A 14,376-nucleotide genomic window follows, 5' to 3' on the forward strand; every position below is an offset into this window, starting at 1 on the left:
GACACTCACTCCCGTGCTCCCCCCTGGAAACTGGGAAACTGAGGCATGGGCGAGTAAGTGACTTGTACAAGATCCAGCGTCAGTGGAAGATTGGGTGGGCCACTCCAGACTCCCTGCTTTTCTTTTCTTTTTAAAAAATACCTATCAATATTTATTAATAAAATGAATGTAAAGTGAAGGTCAAAACCGGAAGTGTTTACCCAGAATGCTTCTTAAAAATGTTTTAAATTGTGGTAGAATATAAATGACATAAAATCGACCGTCTTCACCAGGGTGAGTGCACAGCTCGGCGGCATCCGGCACAGTCACCCTGTGCGTGGCTGTCACCAGCATCACCTGCAAGACTTTCTCATCTTCCCAGATGGGAACTCTGTCCCCATTAAACTCTCACCCCTCCCCCGCCCCGGCCCCACCACCTACTTCCTGTTTCTGTGAAACTGCTTTTTTCTTTTGTTGCTTCTCGGGGTTTTTCTGTTGTTGTTTGTTTGTTTGTGGTAAAAACACAATTAATAACATAAAATTCACCATCTTAACCGTTTGGGCAGCATAAGGCTCTGTAGTATTAAGTCCATTAGCATCACTGTGAACTACGTTTCTAGAACTTTTGTCTTGCAGAATGGAACTCCAGGCCTATGAAACAGAAGTAGAACCCCTTCTGTTCTACTTCCTGCGTCTGAATTCGGTTACTCTGAGCACCTCACATCCTGGGGTTGCATGGTATTTGTCCTTCTGTGCCTGGCTCGTTTCACCGAGCACCGTGCCCTCCAGGCCCATCCACGTGGCAGTGGGGTCCGGGCTCCTCCCTTTTTAAGGCTGCGTGGCATTGCGCTACAAGGATGCCCAGTCCTCTGTTGATGGACACTTGGGTCGCTCCCAGGTTTTGGCTGCTGTGAGTAGTGCTATGCACGTGGTGTAAAAACACCTGTAGAAGTTCACCGACACCTGGAGGCGCCGGACCATAAAGACATTTCAATGCCTGGTCTTTTGAGGTACGGCCTCGCTTTCCATCACGGCGGCACCGCTACCACCGTGCACAGGGCTCTGAGGTCGCCACGCCCCGCCAGCGGGACAGTAGCGTTCCCACGAGTGCGAGGTGAGACCTCGCCGCGATTCTGATGTCCGTTTCCATAATGGTCACGGACGTTGAGCATCTTTCCATGTGCTTGTCTGTTCAGGGCCTGGACTTTCCTAAATTACCTTGGACAGAAGAACAGAGTTGAAGGACATACATTTCCCCATATAAAAACCTACTACAAGGGCCAACATTCAAAAGAGCGTGGTGCTGGCCTCGAGGTAGACATGCATAGCAAGGGGCTGGACGTGAGTCTGGAAACAAACTCGTGCCCATGTGGCCAATGGACTTTTGTAAAGGTGGGAAGTCTACTCAACGGGGAAAGAACTTTGTCTTCAACAAATGTGCTGAGACAACTGGACGTTCACACGCAGCAAAGAGCGAGGTTGGACCCCTACCTCACACCAGATACAGTTAACTCGAATCAGATCAACAACATAACTCTAAGAGCTAAAACCATAAAACTCTTAAAAGGGGGTAAATCTTCACAACCTCGATTTGACCGTGGATTCTTAGATAAAATTCCAAAAGCATAAGCAACAAAAGAAGAAATAGACAAATTGGACTCCATCCAAATAAAAACTTGTGTGCGCTAAGGGACACTATCAACAAAGTAAACAGGCAACCCACAGAATGGAAGAAAATTTTTGCAAACAACGTATCTGACAAGGGCTTAATATCCAGAATGTATTTTTTAAAAGTCAATGACAACAATAAAAAAAAACCGAACAACAAAAAACAAACTCAACAGAGAAATGAACAAAAAGAGCCCCTTTATTAAAAGGCTACATTAATATATTATCTATAATGTACACACAAATGAACACAGTCATCCTCGCAGGTGCAGCATGGGTCAGAGCTGAGGGCACTGGGACCTACTTGGGGATCCCCCCACACCCCCATTTAAAAATGGGCAAAGCACCTAAATAGACATTTCTTCAAGGAAGATATATAAATGTCCAATAAGCACATGAAAAGATGCTCAACATCACAAATCGTTAGAAAAACGCAAATCAGAACTGCAGCGAGACAGCACCTCGCACGCATGGGGACAGCAGAAAACGGCTAGTGCCAGCGAAGGCGCGGAGAAGCGGAACATAGCGCCCTGCCAGCCGGAATGTGCGCGGCAGCCGCTGCAGAAACTGGTGTGGTGGTTTTGCAAAAAAGAAAACATGGGGTGGCCATGTGCCCCAGCGAGGCCACTTCCGGGGCCACACCATGGGGACGAGAGCGGGGTCTCCCGGCGAGGCCAGCACGCCCGCCTTCACGGCGGCATCACTCCGAGCAGCCAAGAGGTAGAAACCACCCAATGTCCACTGATGGCTGAATGGATAAGGAAAATATGGTATCTATACACGACGAAATATTACTTACCTTTAAAAAGGAAGGCAGTCCCGACACCTGCTACGAGGAGGCTGGGCCTTGAGGATGTCATGCCGTGTGAAAAGAGCCCATCACAAAGGACTCCAGGTACATAAGGTGTCTGGAGGGGGCGGAGTCAACGACACAGAACGCGGACTGGAGGTTACCTGGGGCTGGGTAAACGGTGAAGACGGTTTGAGATGGTGAAAGCATTTGGAGACAGACAGCATTGCACAACGTCGTGGGTGCACTTAGGGCCGCCCAACTTACAAGTGGTCGGCAGGACCCAGTTCTGCACGGGTGCAGCGTGGGCCGGGGCTGAGCGCGCCAGGCCTGCCGGGCCCCCCGCCCCCCCGCTGGCAGCCTTGTGGTCTAAAAGCGGAGCAGGTGGTGGTGGGGACCAGGCCTGGCTCCCCAAATCCGTGGGCTGTGGGGGACCAGGCTCCCTAAATCTGTGGACTGTGGAGCGGGGATCAGGCCCCAACTGTGTCCCAAAAGTAATGGCCCCAGGAAGTTGTGGGGAGGGCTTCTGCATCCCCAGATGCACCCCATGCGCAGGGCCGCCAGGTGTGGCGGGACAGTCTGAGAGGGGATCAGGATGCCCTCTCTGGGCCTTCCCGGTACCACCCCAGGCCCGGAGGAGCTACCTGCAGGGCGCGGAGGGGTGACGCAGCGGCTCTGCGGTCAGGCTCCCGAGCCCAGAGGGCGACGGCAGCGGCAGCGGTCTGGGGAGGGGCTGCCAGTCCTCGTCCCCTGTCCTGGCCTTCGCCCTCTCTACTTTAGACAGGTCAGGCAACCCTGGGTGGGGGCCCGGGGACACAGAAACAGGGACACAGGGACGCGGCGACATTTGGACTTGGAGACACAGAGATATGAGGGGGACACGGAGACACAGGGAGGGGGACATATGGATGGGGACACAGAGATGGGGACACAGGGACGAGGACACAGGGACATGGGGACGCATAAACGGGGACATGGGGGAGGGCACACAGGAATAGGCACGTGACATGGTGAACATGGGGTTATAGGAATAGAGACACGGGGGCGGGGACACAGAGCCACAGAGACACAGGGACGGGGACAGGGGGGGCACACGGGGACACAGGGACGGGGACAGGGGGGGCACACGGGGACACAGGGACGGGGACAGGGGGGGCACACGGGGACACAGGGACGGGGACAGGGGGGTGGGCACACAGGGACACAGGAGCATGGGGAACACGAGGACACAGGGTAGGAGACACAGGGACGGGAACACAAAGGGACAGAGACAGTGGAGCACGGGGACGTGGGCACACAGGGGTACAAGGATGGGGATGTGGAGACGTAGGGACAAAGGGACGAGGACATGGGGACACGGGGATGGGGGACACGGGGACACGGGGATGGGGACAGGGACTGTGGGGTGATTGTGGTGTGGCACTGGGTGACCATGGGGTGACCACGCCCATGGGGTGGTATGACATGATGGTCATTGTCACCATGCTGGTTGCCCCAGTGACAGGCTTGGGACAGTGTGGGGGCAGCCAGTCCTCACGCTCAGCCCCAGCCTGGCTGGGGGCCTTGGGGTCCCCAGCTGCGGCCAGGGCCCAGCACCCCAGCCCAGGCAGAGGCCCAGGGTCATGCTGGCCAGAAACAGTCTGGGGAGTGCGGACTGGCGGGGCCCCCTGGGGTGGGGGGCTGCTCTGCAGGTCTGACCCCACTCTCAGGCCCCGGAGTGGATGCCAGGGGACCGGTGGCTCCCCAGCCCTCTGGACACTGGCACCTCCTGGGGCCCTGCTCACTCAGGTGCCCAGGAAGGGAAGGCCTGAGGGGGAGGGAGAGATCCCTGGCCCCCTGCCCAGGCCTCAGCCCATCCCTCCCTTCCCCACCCAGCCCCACCCCCGCAGCCCCGTAGCCCTTACTGCTGCGTGGACAAGCTCCCTCCTCAGGCGTCCACCGCCATGTCCCCGAGACCAGTCCTGCCCCCTCCGGTGGCCTTCCCAGACCCTGCCCTCAAGAGCTGCCCCTCCCCCACGGGGCTGGGAGCCGGGGAGGGCCTGGGTGGGTACTGGTGACGTGCTCACCTGGCACCTGGCTGGAAGGACCAGCCTGGAGGACCAGTGGGGAGGCACGGGGCAGGCCGGCGCCTCAGCAGTAGCCGATGGAGGACAGGTGGCCGGGCGCAAGTTCCTGCGCCAGCGCCAGCTCCTAGAGCCCTGGCTTCACGTGTCCCTATGGTGACTGTCTCCGTGGTGACACAGTGGCTGCCAGCACTGGACGGAAAGACACAGAAGCCGCTAACGAGAAGGAAGTGACAGACAGCCCTGCTCACAGCTCCAGATGTCACGTGACGGGGACCCAGTCAGTCACATGACCCGCTCGCGCCGGCTAAAGCAGGCATGAGCCCTCAGCTCCGGCCAGCCCTGTCCTGGGCCTGGGCCCTGCTGCTAGCACTGGGGCCGCTGGGCCTGGAGGCGGGGGGTAAGTACCGACCCGTGGGCCCTCCCGCCATCCCCTGGGGGCTGCGCCCGCTGAGCATCGTGCCTTCCAGCCTACAGAGACCCAGACCCCAACTTCCGGGAGGACTACTTCGAGCAGCTTCTGGACCATTTCAACTTCGAGAGGTTTGGCAACAAGACCTTCCTCCAGCGCTTCCTGATATCAGGTGAGGTTGCTTGGGGGCTCCCGGCCCTGGGGGGCTTGTCTCATGCCTCACCACCCCCCCATTCTGCTTCTACCCAACAGACAAGTTCTGGAAAAGGGGCGAGGGGCCCCTGTTCTTCTACACGGGCAACGAGGGGGATGTGTGGTTCTTTGCCAACAACTCGAGGTTCATCCTGGAGCTGGCGATGCAGCAGGAGGCCCTGGTTGTGTTTGCGGAGCACGTGGGTACCCGGCGGGCCGGGGGCTGGGGGCTGGCGGGCAGGGGGACAGGCGGGGGGCGCGGGGTCAATGTCCACCTGCCGCCCACAGCGGTACTACGGGAAGTCGCTCCCGTTCGGCGAGCAGTCCACGCAGCGCGGGCACACGGAGCTGCTGACCGTGGAGCAGGCCCTGGCCGACTTCGCCAGGCTGCTCCGGTCACTGCAGCAGGACTTCAAGGCTCGGGACGTCCCCGCCATCACCTTCGGCGGCAGGTGGGCCCTGGCCTCCCTTCCTCTCCAGGAACAAGGGTGCACCTGGCTGGAGGGCCGGAATTTCTGTGGGTCCCGAACGTTCTAGACCTTCTTGGGGCACCGGCGGGGAGGGCCGGGGGGGAAGCGGGGGTTGGGGCCGCAGGGGGCACGCCACAGCCTTACCCTGCGCCCGCCAGCTACGGGGGAATGCTCAGCGCCTACATGAGGATGAAGTACCCCCATCTTGTGGCGGGCGCGCTGGCGGCCAGTGCGCCCGTGGTGTCGGTGGCGGGCCTCAGCGACTCCCACCAGTTCTTCCGGGACCTGTCTGTGGTGAGTGCGAGGGCTCAGGGACCCGGGCGGCCCGGGCGCGGTGGCAGCTGCAGCCACCACCTTCCCGCTTGGTTTCCAGATTTTTGAGAACCAGAGTCCCGAGTGTGCCCAGGGCGTGCGGGACGCGTTTCGGCAGATTAAGGACTTGTTCCTGCAGGGAGGTGAGGAGGCTGCACCCTGCCCCTGGGCTCCCCGCTCCGGCCCCCCCAGCGCCAGTGACCTCCAACGGCTCTTGTCCTGTCCCCTCCTGCAGCCTACGAGGAAGTCAGCCGGGAGTTTGGTACCTGCCAGTTGGTCACGGACTGGAAGAGCCTGGCCCAGCTCTTCGGGTTTGCCCGGAATGCCTTCGTCATGCTGGCCATGCTGAACTACCCATACCCCACCGACTTCACGGGGCACCTGCCTGCCAACCCCGTTCAGGTGAGGCCCCCGCTCCAGGGGACAGGGAGGGGCCCAGCTGCCCTGGGGCAGTCAGTGCCAGCCAGCTCGAGGGCCATGCACCATGCTGTGGCCAGGGACCAGGGTGGGCGAGCCGGGGCAGGGGCTGCAGGCCAGGGACCAGGGCGGGTGAGCCGGGGCAGGGGCTGCAGGCAGCCACTGGACCTCCTGCTCAGGTGCCCCCCGGCACCCACAGGTCGGCTGCAAACGGCTGCTGAGCGAGACCCACAGGATCAGGGGGCTCCAAGCGCTGGCAGGTGCGTCTGCCTCTCAGCCGCAGGCGGGGTGCACGTGGGGGGAACGCAGCATTGGCAGCCTGAGGAGTGGGCAAGGATGGGTGGGGGCAGGAAGCCCAGCAGGCTCTTGGGCCCATGACACCCTGCCATCACCTTTGGGAAGTTGCCACCCCTCCTGGCCCAGCTTGCAGGTCACTGCTCCAACGAGCTCTGGGAGGTTCGGGCAGGGTGGGCAAGAGCTGATAGGACAGACCCTAGGTACTCCGCCTCGCTGAGCGCATCAGATGCCAGGCCCCTGATGCCTGCGGGGCCCCGCTGAGAGGGTGGGGCAGGTGTCCAGCCCCTGGTCCCAGCGCCTCCGTCCCCCAGGGCTGCTGTACAACTCCTCGGGCACGGAGCCCTGTTACAACATCTACCAGCAGTACCAGGCCTGTGCAGACGCCACAGGCTGCGGCCTGGGCCCCGACGCCAAGGCCTGGGACTACCAGGTATGGGGCGCCTGAAACTACCAGGTATGGGGCGCCTGGGACTTTTAGGGGTGGGGGTACTGAATGAGGTGGCCTGACGGCCGTGTGGGCTTCCTACAGGCTTGCACCGAGATGAACTTGGCCTTCTCCAGCAACAACCGGACGGACATCTTCCCTGACCTGCAGTTCACTGAGGACCTCCGCCAGCAGTACTGCCAGGAGACGTGGGGCGTGTGTCCTCGGCGGGACTGGCTGCTGACCAACTTTGGGGGCGCTGGTGAGGCTTGGGGTCGGGTGGGGCGACGTCTCTCCCTTGGCACAGAGCTGGCTCGGCGGTCTGCACGCCCGCGGCAAAGCTGGAGTCTGATCCACCCCACGGTGCCAGGACCTCGGGCCGTGCCCAGACCCTGCCACTCACTGTGCTCCTTTCAGACCTCAGAGCAGCCAGCAACATCATCTTCTCCAACGGCGACCTGGACCCCTGGGCAGGGGGCGGGGTGAGTCTTGGCGGGGCTGATCCACCATCTGGGGCCGTCTCAGATGGTGACAGTGTCCCATGCGGGGTTCTCCTTGTGGCTTTGCAGAATCTTAAGGACCCCACCCTGCCTTTGCCGATGTCCACACTTGAGTTCTGTGCTTCACTGTCCCATCCCCTACCCTTCTGGTTTTCCTGACTTATGGGAACTGGCCTCTGGCTAGCCTGTCCTTTGCGATGGGACCAGCCAGGCTACGCGGTCTCAAGTCACTGCTCTAGCTGCGCCCCGCAGCTGGGACGTGTGGGCGGGCTGGAGGGCTGGCTGGCCTGGAGTGCGCGCCCCACATGGCATGTCCTCGGCTGACACAGATTCGGAGTAACCTGAGTGCGTCGGTCCTGGCCATCACCATCCACGGGGGAGCACACCATCTGGACCTCAGGTGGGGTCCCAGCCTGGGAGGGGCGCTCGCCTGGTCTGGTCCCATGCTGAATGTGGGTGGGCTTGGCGAGAGGCTGTCTGTCTGCCCCACTGAGTGCCCCCTGCCCCCTATGCCTGCTCCTCAGAGCGTCCCACCCGGAAGACCCCATGTCTGTCAGGGAGGCACGCAAGCTGGAGGCCACCGTCATCCACAAGTGGGTCACGGCAGCCAGGCATAAGCAGCAGCTGCAGCAGGAGCGGAAAGGGGGCTCAGAAGCTGAGGGGCGCACTCCCACCTAGGACCAGCGGGGACTGCCTCCCACTCACTTGAACCTCAGCTCAGTCATGGGGTGCGGGGACCTTGCACGAGGGAGGATCTGACCGAAGGCCTGGTGGCCCAGCCAAGCCTGTCTCGTCCCGGCTGTGGTCCACGTGCAGGAGCGTGACAGTGAGCACGCGGCCCAACCTTCCCATGTCCGCCACGCGTCAATAAAACAAACCTCAATCCTCTCTGCTGCTTGGGGGTGGCATTTCACATGGCCAGCTGAACCACGACACCAAAGCACGAGGGACCACCTGGGTGGCGCCCTCCCTCCCGGCCAACCTGTCACCACCGCCACTGCACCAGTGTCCCCGCAGGGGCCCGCTGAGGGGCCGTGGCCTGGCACCCCGTCACTGCTCATAGTTCATCTGCTGGGGGTTGCTGGGGCACGGGGAAGTTTCTTTCCTGAGCGCCTCAGGCATCACCTCCCAGTGGGTCTGAGCTGGACCTTCACTGTCCAGATCCTGCCACGCAGCTGCTGATGGGCCCCGTGGCAGCACGACGTGCCCGCCGGCCGTAGGGGCCGTGCAGGGCAGGCCGAGAGGCAGTCTCTGAAGCAGGCTCTGCAAGCCGTTCCAGACACGAGACGTGCAGAGCTGACAGCCAAGCAGCAAAGGGGGTGCAAGCAGGGCAGCCTGTCGGCGGCCGCCACAACACCCACGTGTGGGGGCCAGCAGGGAACACACCCGGACCACAGGCCAGGCTGCCATGGAGCCCAGATCTCTGCAGAGGTGCTTGGAGAGGCCCTGGCTCCTGAGGGACCTGGATCTTATAGAAATGAAGACGGCGGTGGGCTCCCAGTTTAACATGGAGGGAGCTGTACCTGTCCTACCTGCCAAGCCACCTGTCGTAGGTGGCGGGGGACCCCGGGCCAGGGCCCAGGGATTGTCTTTTCTCTGGAAACTGGCCCGGGCCAGTCCTAAGGGATGAGCACAAGCAACAGCACAGAAGACAGTGCCAAAGCACGCGGCAGGCAGAACCCACCGTGCCACCGGAGCCTGGGCATCCTCTGTCCTCTGCCCCGCCAGGCACCACAGGGCCCAGCACCCGCCCACAGCGCTGACACCACTTCCCAGTCTCTCGCCTGCAGGGGACAGCACGACGCTGCCCCAGCGGACAGCGAGGGCGAGACCACCAGCCCCGCCCCTCCACCAGATGTTCGGGAAACAGACCACGCACTCGGCCACACCACTTACAGCGAATCCACCTTTATCCTGACGGAAAGCCCGTTCCGTCCGGTGGCCTGGGAGCAGGATGACCATGCCACCTGCCCCTCCCAACCCCTGAAGGGCGGGGACAGTCCCTGAGTCCAATAAGTAAACACCACAGCTAGCCAGGAGGCCAGGTCCCCGTGAGGTCAGACACCTGAGACCTCGGTCAGGGCACGTCCACAGGCCTGAGACCCCGAGGCCAGCTGCATCCCAGGGTCCCTTCAGCTCTTGTCTCTGAACACAACGTGGGGTCTGGGGACACACGGTGGCCCCAGGACCCCCACGAAGCCCCTGCGTCGGTGGACAGGAGTGCGCCCAGGTGTCAGGAATGTGAGTCATGGCTGGAATCTTCTCAGAGAGGAGGAGGGGGAAGACTGGACCACCCTGGACCACAGTGCTGGCTTCCTCCTCCTCGTCCCTGACAGGGACTACGGACAGGAGCCCAGCGGCCGCCCCAGCACCTCACGAGGCCCCGATGTCCTGGCCCAGCTGCCTGATGGCCTGTCGTCAGCCCGGCCTGAACAGCATCCAGCCAGCGGGGTGGACACCACACGGCTGAGGTCAAAGCAGGGGGCTACATCCAGGGCCAGGGCCCAGCTGACTTGACAGGCCTGGCAGCCCACGTGGGGGCCGCGGCCTCAGGCAGGGCCCCAGATGGGCAAGGGGTGGGCCTCGGTGTTGAACACATAGGCGTCCAGGCTGAGCAGGGCCGGGTCGTCAGAGAAGAGCAGGTAGAGGTACTTCAGCGTCTCCCCCAGGAAGAAACTCTCCATTTTGTCCCTGGGCTGTGGATCGTGGGGATCCTGGACATTGCTGATGGAGGAATAGCCACCCGAGGGGACCTGGCGAAGGCAGAGACCGTGGGTCACGGTGGCAGGCACAGCCTGCTGACCACCCCACGCTCCGCCCTCGGCAGGACCCCAGCCGAGGCGCCCCCAGGCTCCCGCCTCACTGCAGCACGCACGGCCAGGGCAGGGCTTGGGGTAGAGAACCCCAAGGTCCACGAGGGAAATGGCTGTCCTAGAGGTCACTGTGGTCCCTCCAGAGATTGATGGGGCAATGCCAGCTGCCCTCGAGTGACCAGCCTCTGGAGCCCTGTGGGGGCCTCACGACAACCCTGAGATCGCCCCACAGGTGCGACCGACGCCTGACACTCCACAGAGCAGAGGCCGAGTCAAGGCAGTGCCCTGAGCAGACGTCACCTGCCCTGAGCCGTGGCCAGGCAGCAAGACGGGCGGCCGAGCCCTGAGCGCTGTGGTCGCAGAGCCCACCCCGAGGAGCAGTGGTCTCGGGGTCATCAGGGTGAGGGCTGCCCAGGCCACACAGGACCCAGGGCAACACACTCTGTGCATGGCGAGCCACCACAGAGACCCTGCCCATCTGGCTGGTCCCTCAACAAAGAACAGAGGGACGCCCCGGCCCAGATCCTGGGTCCCACGGGCCCTCCACCACCAGAAGCACAGGGCAGCTTATCCTGGAGGCCTTGGCAAGGTCGCCCCACCTGCCCCGCCCTGCCCCCCTTGGCGGTGCCAGCAAGGCGCTGGTGGGTGCTCACACGCGTGTACGTGTTGAAGTTCTGCAGGATGGCCCAGCCCCAGTCCTGGTACTTGCGGTCCCCCGTGAAGCGGTACAGGTAGAACAGGCTCTCCACCGTCTCTGGCCGCAGGAGGTTGTGCCTGTCGGCAGGCTGGGGGCGCAGGCTCGGGTGAGCCCCACCCCCAGCACCAGCAAGCCCCGCCCCCTCCCCAGACCCGCCCCACTCCGCCCACGGACCGCCCGGGGCTCACCTTGACTAGCACGTCCTTCTGAGACTTCTGCGGCTGCAGGTTGAAGTGCGCAATTTCGGGGCTCAGCCCCGTCTCCATCTGCCTGTTCATCTGGTAGCAGGTGTCCATGAGTGCCCGCGCCAGCTGCATGTGCTCGGCGGGCAGGCCGTGGTGGGCGCCCAGAGCCAGCGTCCCTGGCAGGAAGCACACCAGGTGGTCCTGAAATCGGAGGGTCTCCTCACCACCGCTGAGCCACAGGCCACACAGGATTGGCCCTGGCCCGTGCCACGCCAGGCCCCCAGGTCCCCAGGAGTCCCAAGCAGCAAAGGGGGTGCAAGCAGGGCAGCCTGGTGGCGGCCACCAGGGCAGGAGGGCAGCAGCTGAACTAAGGCCCAGTCCACGGGGCTCGGCACAGGCAGACAGGCGGGTGGAAGACCACCCCACGTGCCAGGTGCCCCGACCCCTCAAACATCGATGAGCACCAGACGCAGGGGGCTGGAGGTGGGCGAGGGAACAGGGACCCTGGGGAGGGGAGGCAGGGGAGGCAGTGGGCCAGGGGAGGTGCCTGTGCACGTCACAGCTGATTCCCCCCGAAATCCTGGGCCCGCCCGGGCTGTGCAGCCCACATCCACCTCCGACACCTCACATTCGTTAGCCAGTTTCCCTTCTCTCTTCGGCCAGGCTCAAGAGCCTGGGGTCAAGGACAAGTGGACGTGCAGCAACCCCGACCCTGCCTGGTCTGGGCACGTGCTCAACATGCTCACCATCTTGGCGCTGAAGTGGCCATGAGCGAGCTCCCCAACGAAGGTGAGCTTGCTGGGCTCCGATCTGCGCACCAGGTGCTTTCTGATTCCGTCCACGGCCTCCAGATAGTCGTCCAGTAACCTGCAAGACCAGGAGATCCTGTTTGCTCGGGCCAAGTGGGTACAAAACCCCAGCGTCGAGCCACGTGACTCGGAGCTGCTGCTCACACGCTAACAGCCGGGAGGCCGGGCCCCGTCTGGGGAGCACCACACCAGCTGAGGGCAGCGGTGGCAGGTCAGCCTGCAGGGCCGAGGGCACAGCCCTCTGCTCCCCGAGCAGAACCTCCTTTTCAGCCAGCCCCTGAACGGTCTTGTTCCCGCCCTGGGGGTTGACCTGGAGCTTGCACCACCAGGGGCCCGGGTCACAGCCACATCCGGGCTGCAGACGTCAAGCCACCCCGATCCCGCACGAGGCTTTACGTGCACTTTGCAAACGATACCCAGAGCTGCTGCAGTGCTACCTGAGAATGCGCACGTGCTGAGCAGCAGGACAAAGAGCAGAGGGAGGACACAGGCCCTTCTACCGCTGCGAGGGAGGGGACGGCCAGAGCCACCCCTCAACCCGAGAGGACAGTAGGCAGAGAGCCGGCGCCCAGCAGCACCCCCAGGCCCCGGGCCCTGCCTGGCGCTGTGCCGGGAAGCACATCGCCCTGGAGGGGCCGGGCCCAGGCCCAGCCGGCCGCTGAGATCTGACCGAGGGCCGGGACAGGCGGGCGGCAGAGGTGGCCTCACCGCTGGTCGGTCTTCCCGCCCTGGATCCACTGCTTTAGCAAGTACTCATAGTAACTGTCCGCCCGGGCGCCCAGCGTGAAGACACCCCGGTGGGTGAACAGGCCGCTGTGCACGTTGATGAACATAGGCACGAGCCCATCCTTCTTCCCGGACAAGGAGTGGACGTGCTTCGTCACTTCCTCCACGGCCTCCTAGACAGACAGGGGAGGGCCGGTGAGCGAGGGCGAGAGCTCCACCAGGCCCCCACGCGGGGACCAACCCCATCCCGCAGAGCAGAGGCCGGCGTCCCGGCCAGGCCGCCCTCAGTGCCCAGGTCCCGTGGGAATTGTGAACAGCCCCATGCCACACAGTGACGCAGTCTGTCCCCCAGATGTGGCCACCTCGTCACAGGCCCTGACCACAGGTGACCTGATCCTCCTGGTGGCTCTCAGCCCCCGCTCTACTGGGGCTGTGTCTGGACCCACTGACCATGGTCCCAGGAGCCCCTGTCCAGTGTGGCCTCAGGCCCTGCGTCCGGAGAGGAGGAGGCGTGACTGCTGAGCCCAGGGCTGCTGGCCCCAACCCTTCAAGGCCCGAGCGGCCTCCCCTCCTGCAGGTCCAGCCGGGGCAGCACCCTGTGCCTGTGCCCCTCTCATGGGCACTTCGGGCCCTACCCAAGGGGGTGGTCCCTGGTCTCCAACCCACATGGCCCCCTTGACGGATCGCCTCCGGGGGCGCTGCCACTCCTTTCTCTCCGATCTCCAGCGGGGGCAAAGACCTGGCCACGCGTGGCTGCGGGAGCAGCTCCCGAGCAAACCTCACGTGCCGCAGTTGCCTCCCCCTCGAAACCACCGAGACCGCCATGCGCGTCAGCACATGGGCCAGGGACACGGCGCCTCCACGCGGCATGCACACGGGTGGCCGCACAGAAGCCGGTTCCACAGCACAATGCCCAGTCAAGACGTGAGGCCTTTAAAGACGGAAAACGGGGACCACTGTGCACCGCTGGGCCCCACTCACGGCAGCACTGTCCCCACACTCCACGTCGGGGCCCACCCGGCACCCATACATGGTGGATGGGTGAGTTGCACGGGGTCCGTGCACACAACAGGGCATCATCCAGCCACGAGAGAGCAGATTGTGACGTATGCGGCAACATGGTGCACCTTAGACACTGTGCTGTGACACAGGCCACACAGACATCCCATTTCATGGGATTGCATTTCCACGGGAAGAACCACTAAGGGTGCTGTCTACTGCAATGATGAAACGTGAGAACACCGTGACAAGCACTTGAAAAAGCAGCCTTTCTTCATGCGTGAATCATATTTCAATTTAGGAAAAAGAGAAAAACTCACGGACTGCAAGATGAGGCCAGAAGTACCCCACGTTCAGTTCACGCTCGAGTGATGCCGCTGACAGGACAGCACTGACAGACACTTTGAACACTAGGGTAACGTTTTAGCAGACAACGAACACGGACACTGCCTTCGTCCACATAGCGCGTGCCCACCCCTTCGCACCCTAGGGTGGCCGCGGGTCCACACCACCGCCCAAGCTGTCCTCTCAGGACAGATCCACTGGCCGCTGCAGCACCGTGGGAGACCACTGGTCGGGACCCCACAATGTCACCAGCACAGAGCCGACTACAAAGCGCCAGC

The 14,376-nt window shown here is 62.6% G+C and overlaps 2 protein-coding genes across 2 annotated transcripts in view; one reads left to right on the top strand and one right to left on the bottom strand.

Annotated features, from left to right (window-relative positions):
* Window positions 1-4,745: 4,745 nt before the first annotated feature.
* On the top strand, window positions 4,746-8,412 carry DPP7 (dipeptidyl peptidase 7). Its single transcript, XM_011369907.2, has 13 exons — window positions 4,746-4,900; window positions 4,971-5,084; window positions 5,165-5,304; window positions 5,393-5,556; window positions 5,733-5,868; window positions 5,948-6,029; window positions 6,122-6,288; window positions 6,503-6,563; window positions 6,912-7,030; window positions 7,130-7,286; window positions 7,442-7,506; window positions 7,854-7,924; window positions 8,049-8,412. Exons 1-13 carry the CDS (start codon window positions 4,819-4,821, stop codon window positions 8,200-8,202), a joined length of 1,512 nt encoding a protein of 503 aa, XP_011368209.1. The 5' UTR covers window positions 4,746-4,818; the 3' UTR covers window positions 8,203-8,412.
* Window positions 8,413-9,416: 1,004 nt separating this feature from the next.
* MAN1B1 (mannosidase alpha class 1B member 1) overlaps window positions 9,417-14,376 on the bottom strand; it is a 25,679-nt gene continuing 20,719 nt past the window's right edge. Inside the window, exons 9-14 of the mRNA XM_023536454.1 lie at window positions 13,421-13,685; window positions 12,737-12,927; window positions 11,966-12,086; window positions 11,223-11,420; window positions 10,991-11,122; window positions 9,417-10,277 (exon numbers count right to left, since the gene is read on the bottom strand). Coding sequence (XP_023392222.1) covers window positions 10,074-10,277; window positions 10,991-11,122; window positions 11,223-11,420; window positions 11,966-12,086; window positions 12,737-12,927; window positions 13,421-13,685 — 1,111 coding nt within the window. The 3' untranslated portion in view covers window positions 9,417-10,073. The remainder of the gene's footprint in view (window positions 10,278-10,990; window positions 11,123-11,222; window positions 11,421-11,965; window positions 12,087-12,736; window positions 12,928-13,420; window positions 13,686-14,376) is intronic.

The sequence above is a fragment of the Pteropus vampyrus genome, unplaced genomic scaffold, assembly GCF_000151845.1.
Source record: "Pteropus vampyrus isolate Shadow unplaced genomic scaffold, Pvam_2.0 Scaffold157, whole genome shotgun sequence".
NCBI classification, from domain to species: Eukaryota; Metazoa; Chordata; class Mammalia; order Chiroptera; family Pteropodidae; genus Pteropus; species Pteropus vampyrus.

Excerpts from the sequence above, each read along its gene's own strand:
- DPP7 (XM_011369907.2), top strand. The coding sequence starts at position 4,819 with ATGAGCCCTCAGCTCCGGCCAGCCCTGTCCTGGGCCTGGGCCCTGCTG. Across the intron at positions 5,869-5,947 it reads TCTTCCGGGACCTGTCTGTG|ATTTTTGAGAACCAGAGTCC; the intron begins GTGAGTGCGAGG and ends CTTGGTTTCCAG. Across the intron at positions 7,507-7,853 it reads ACCCCTGGGCAGGGGGCGGG|ATTCGGAGTAACCTGAGTGC; the intron begins GTGAGTCTTGGC and ends CGGCTGACACAG.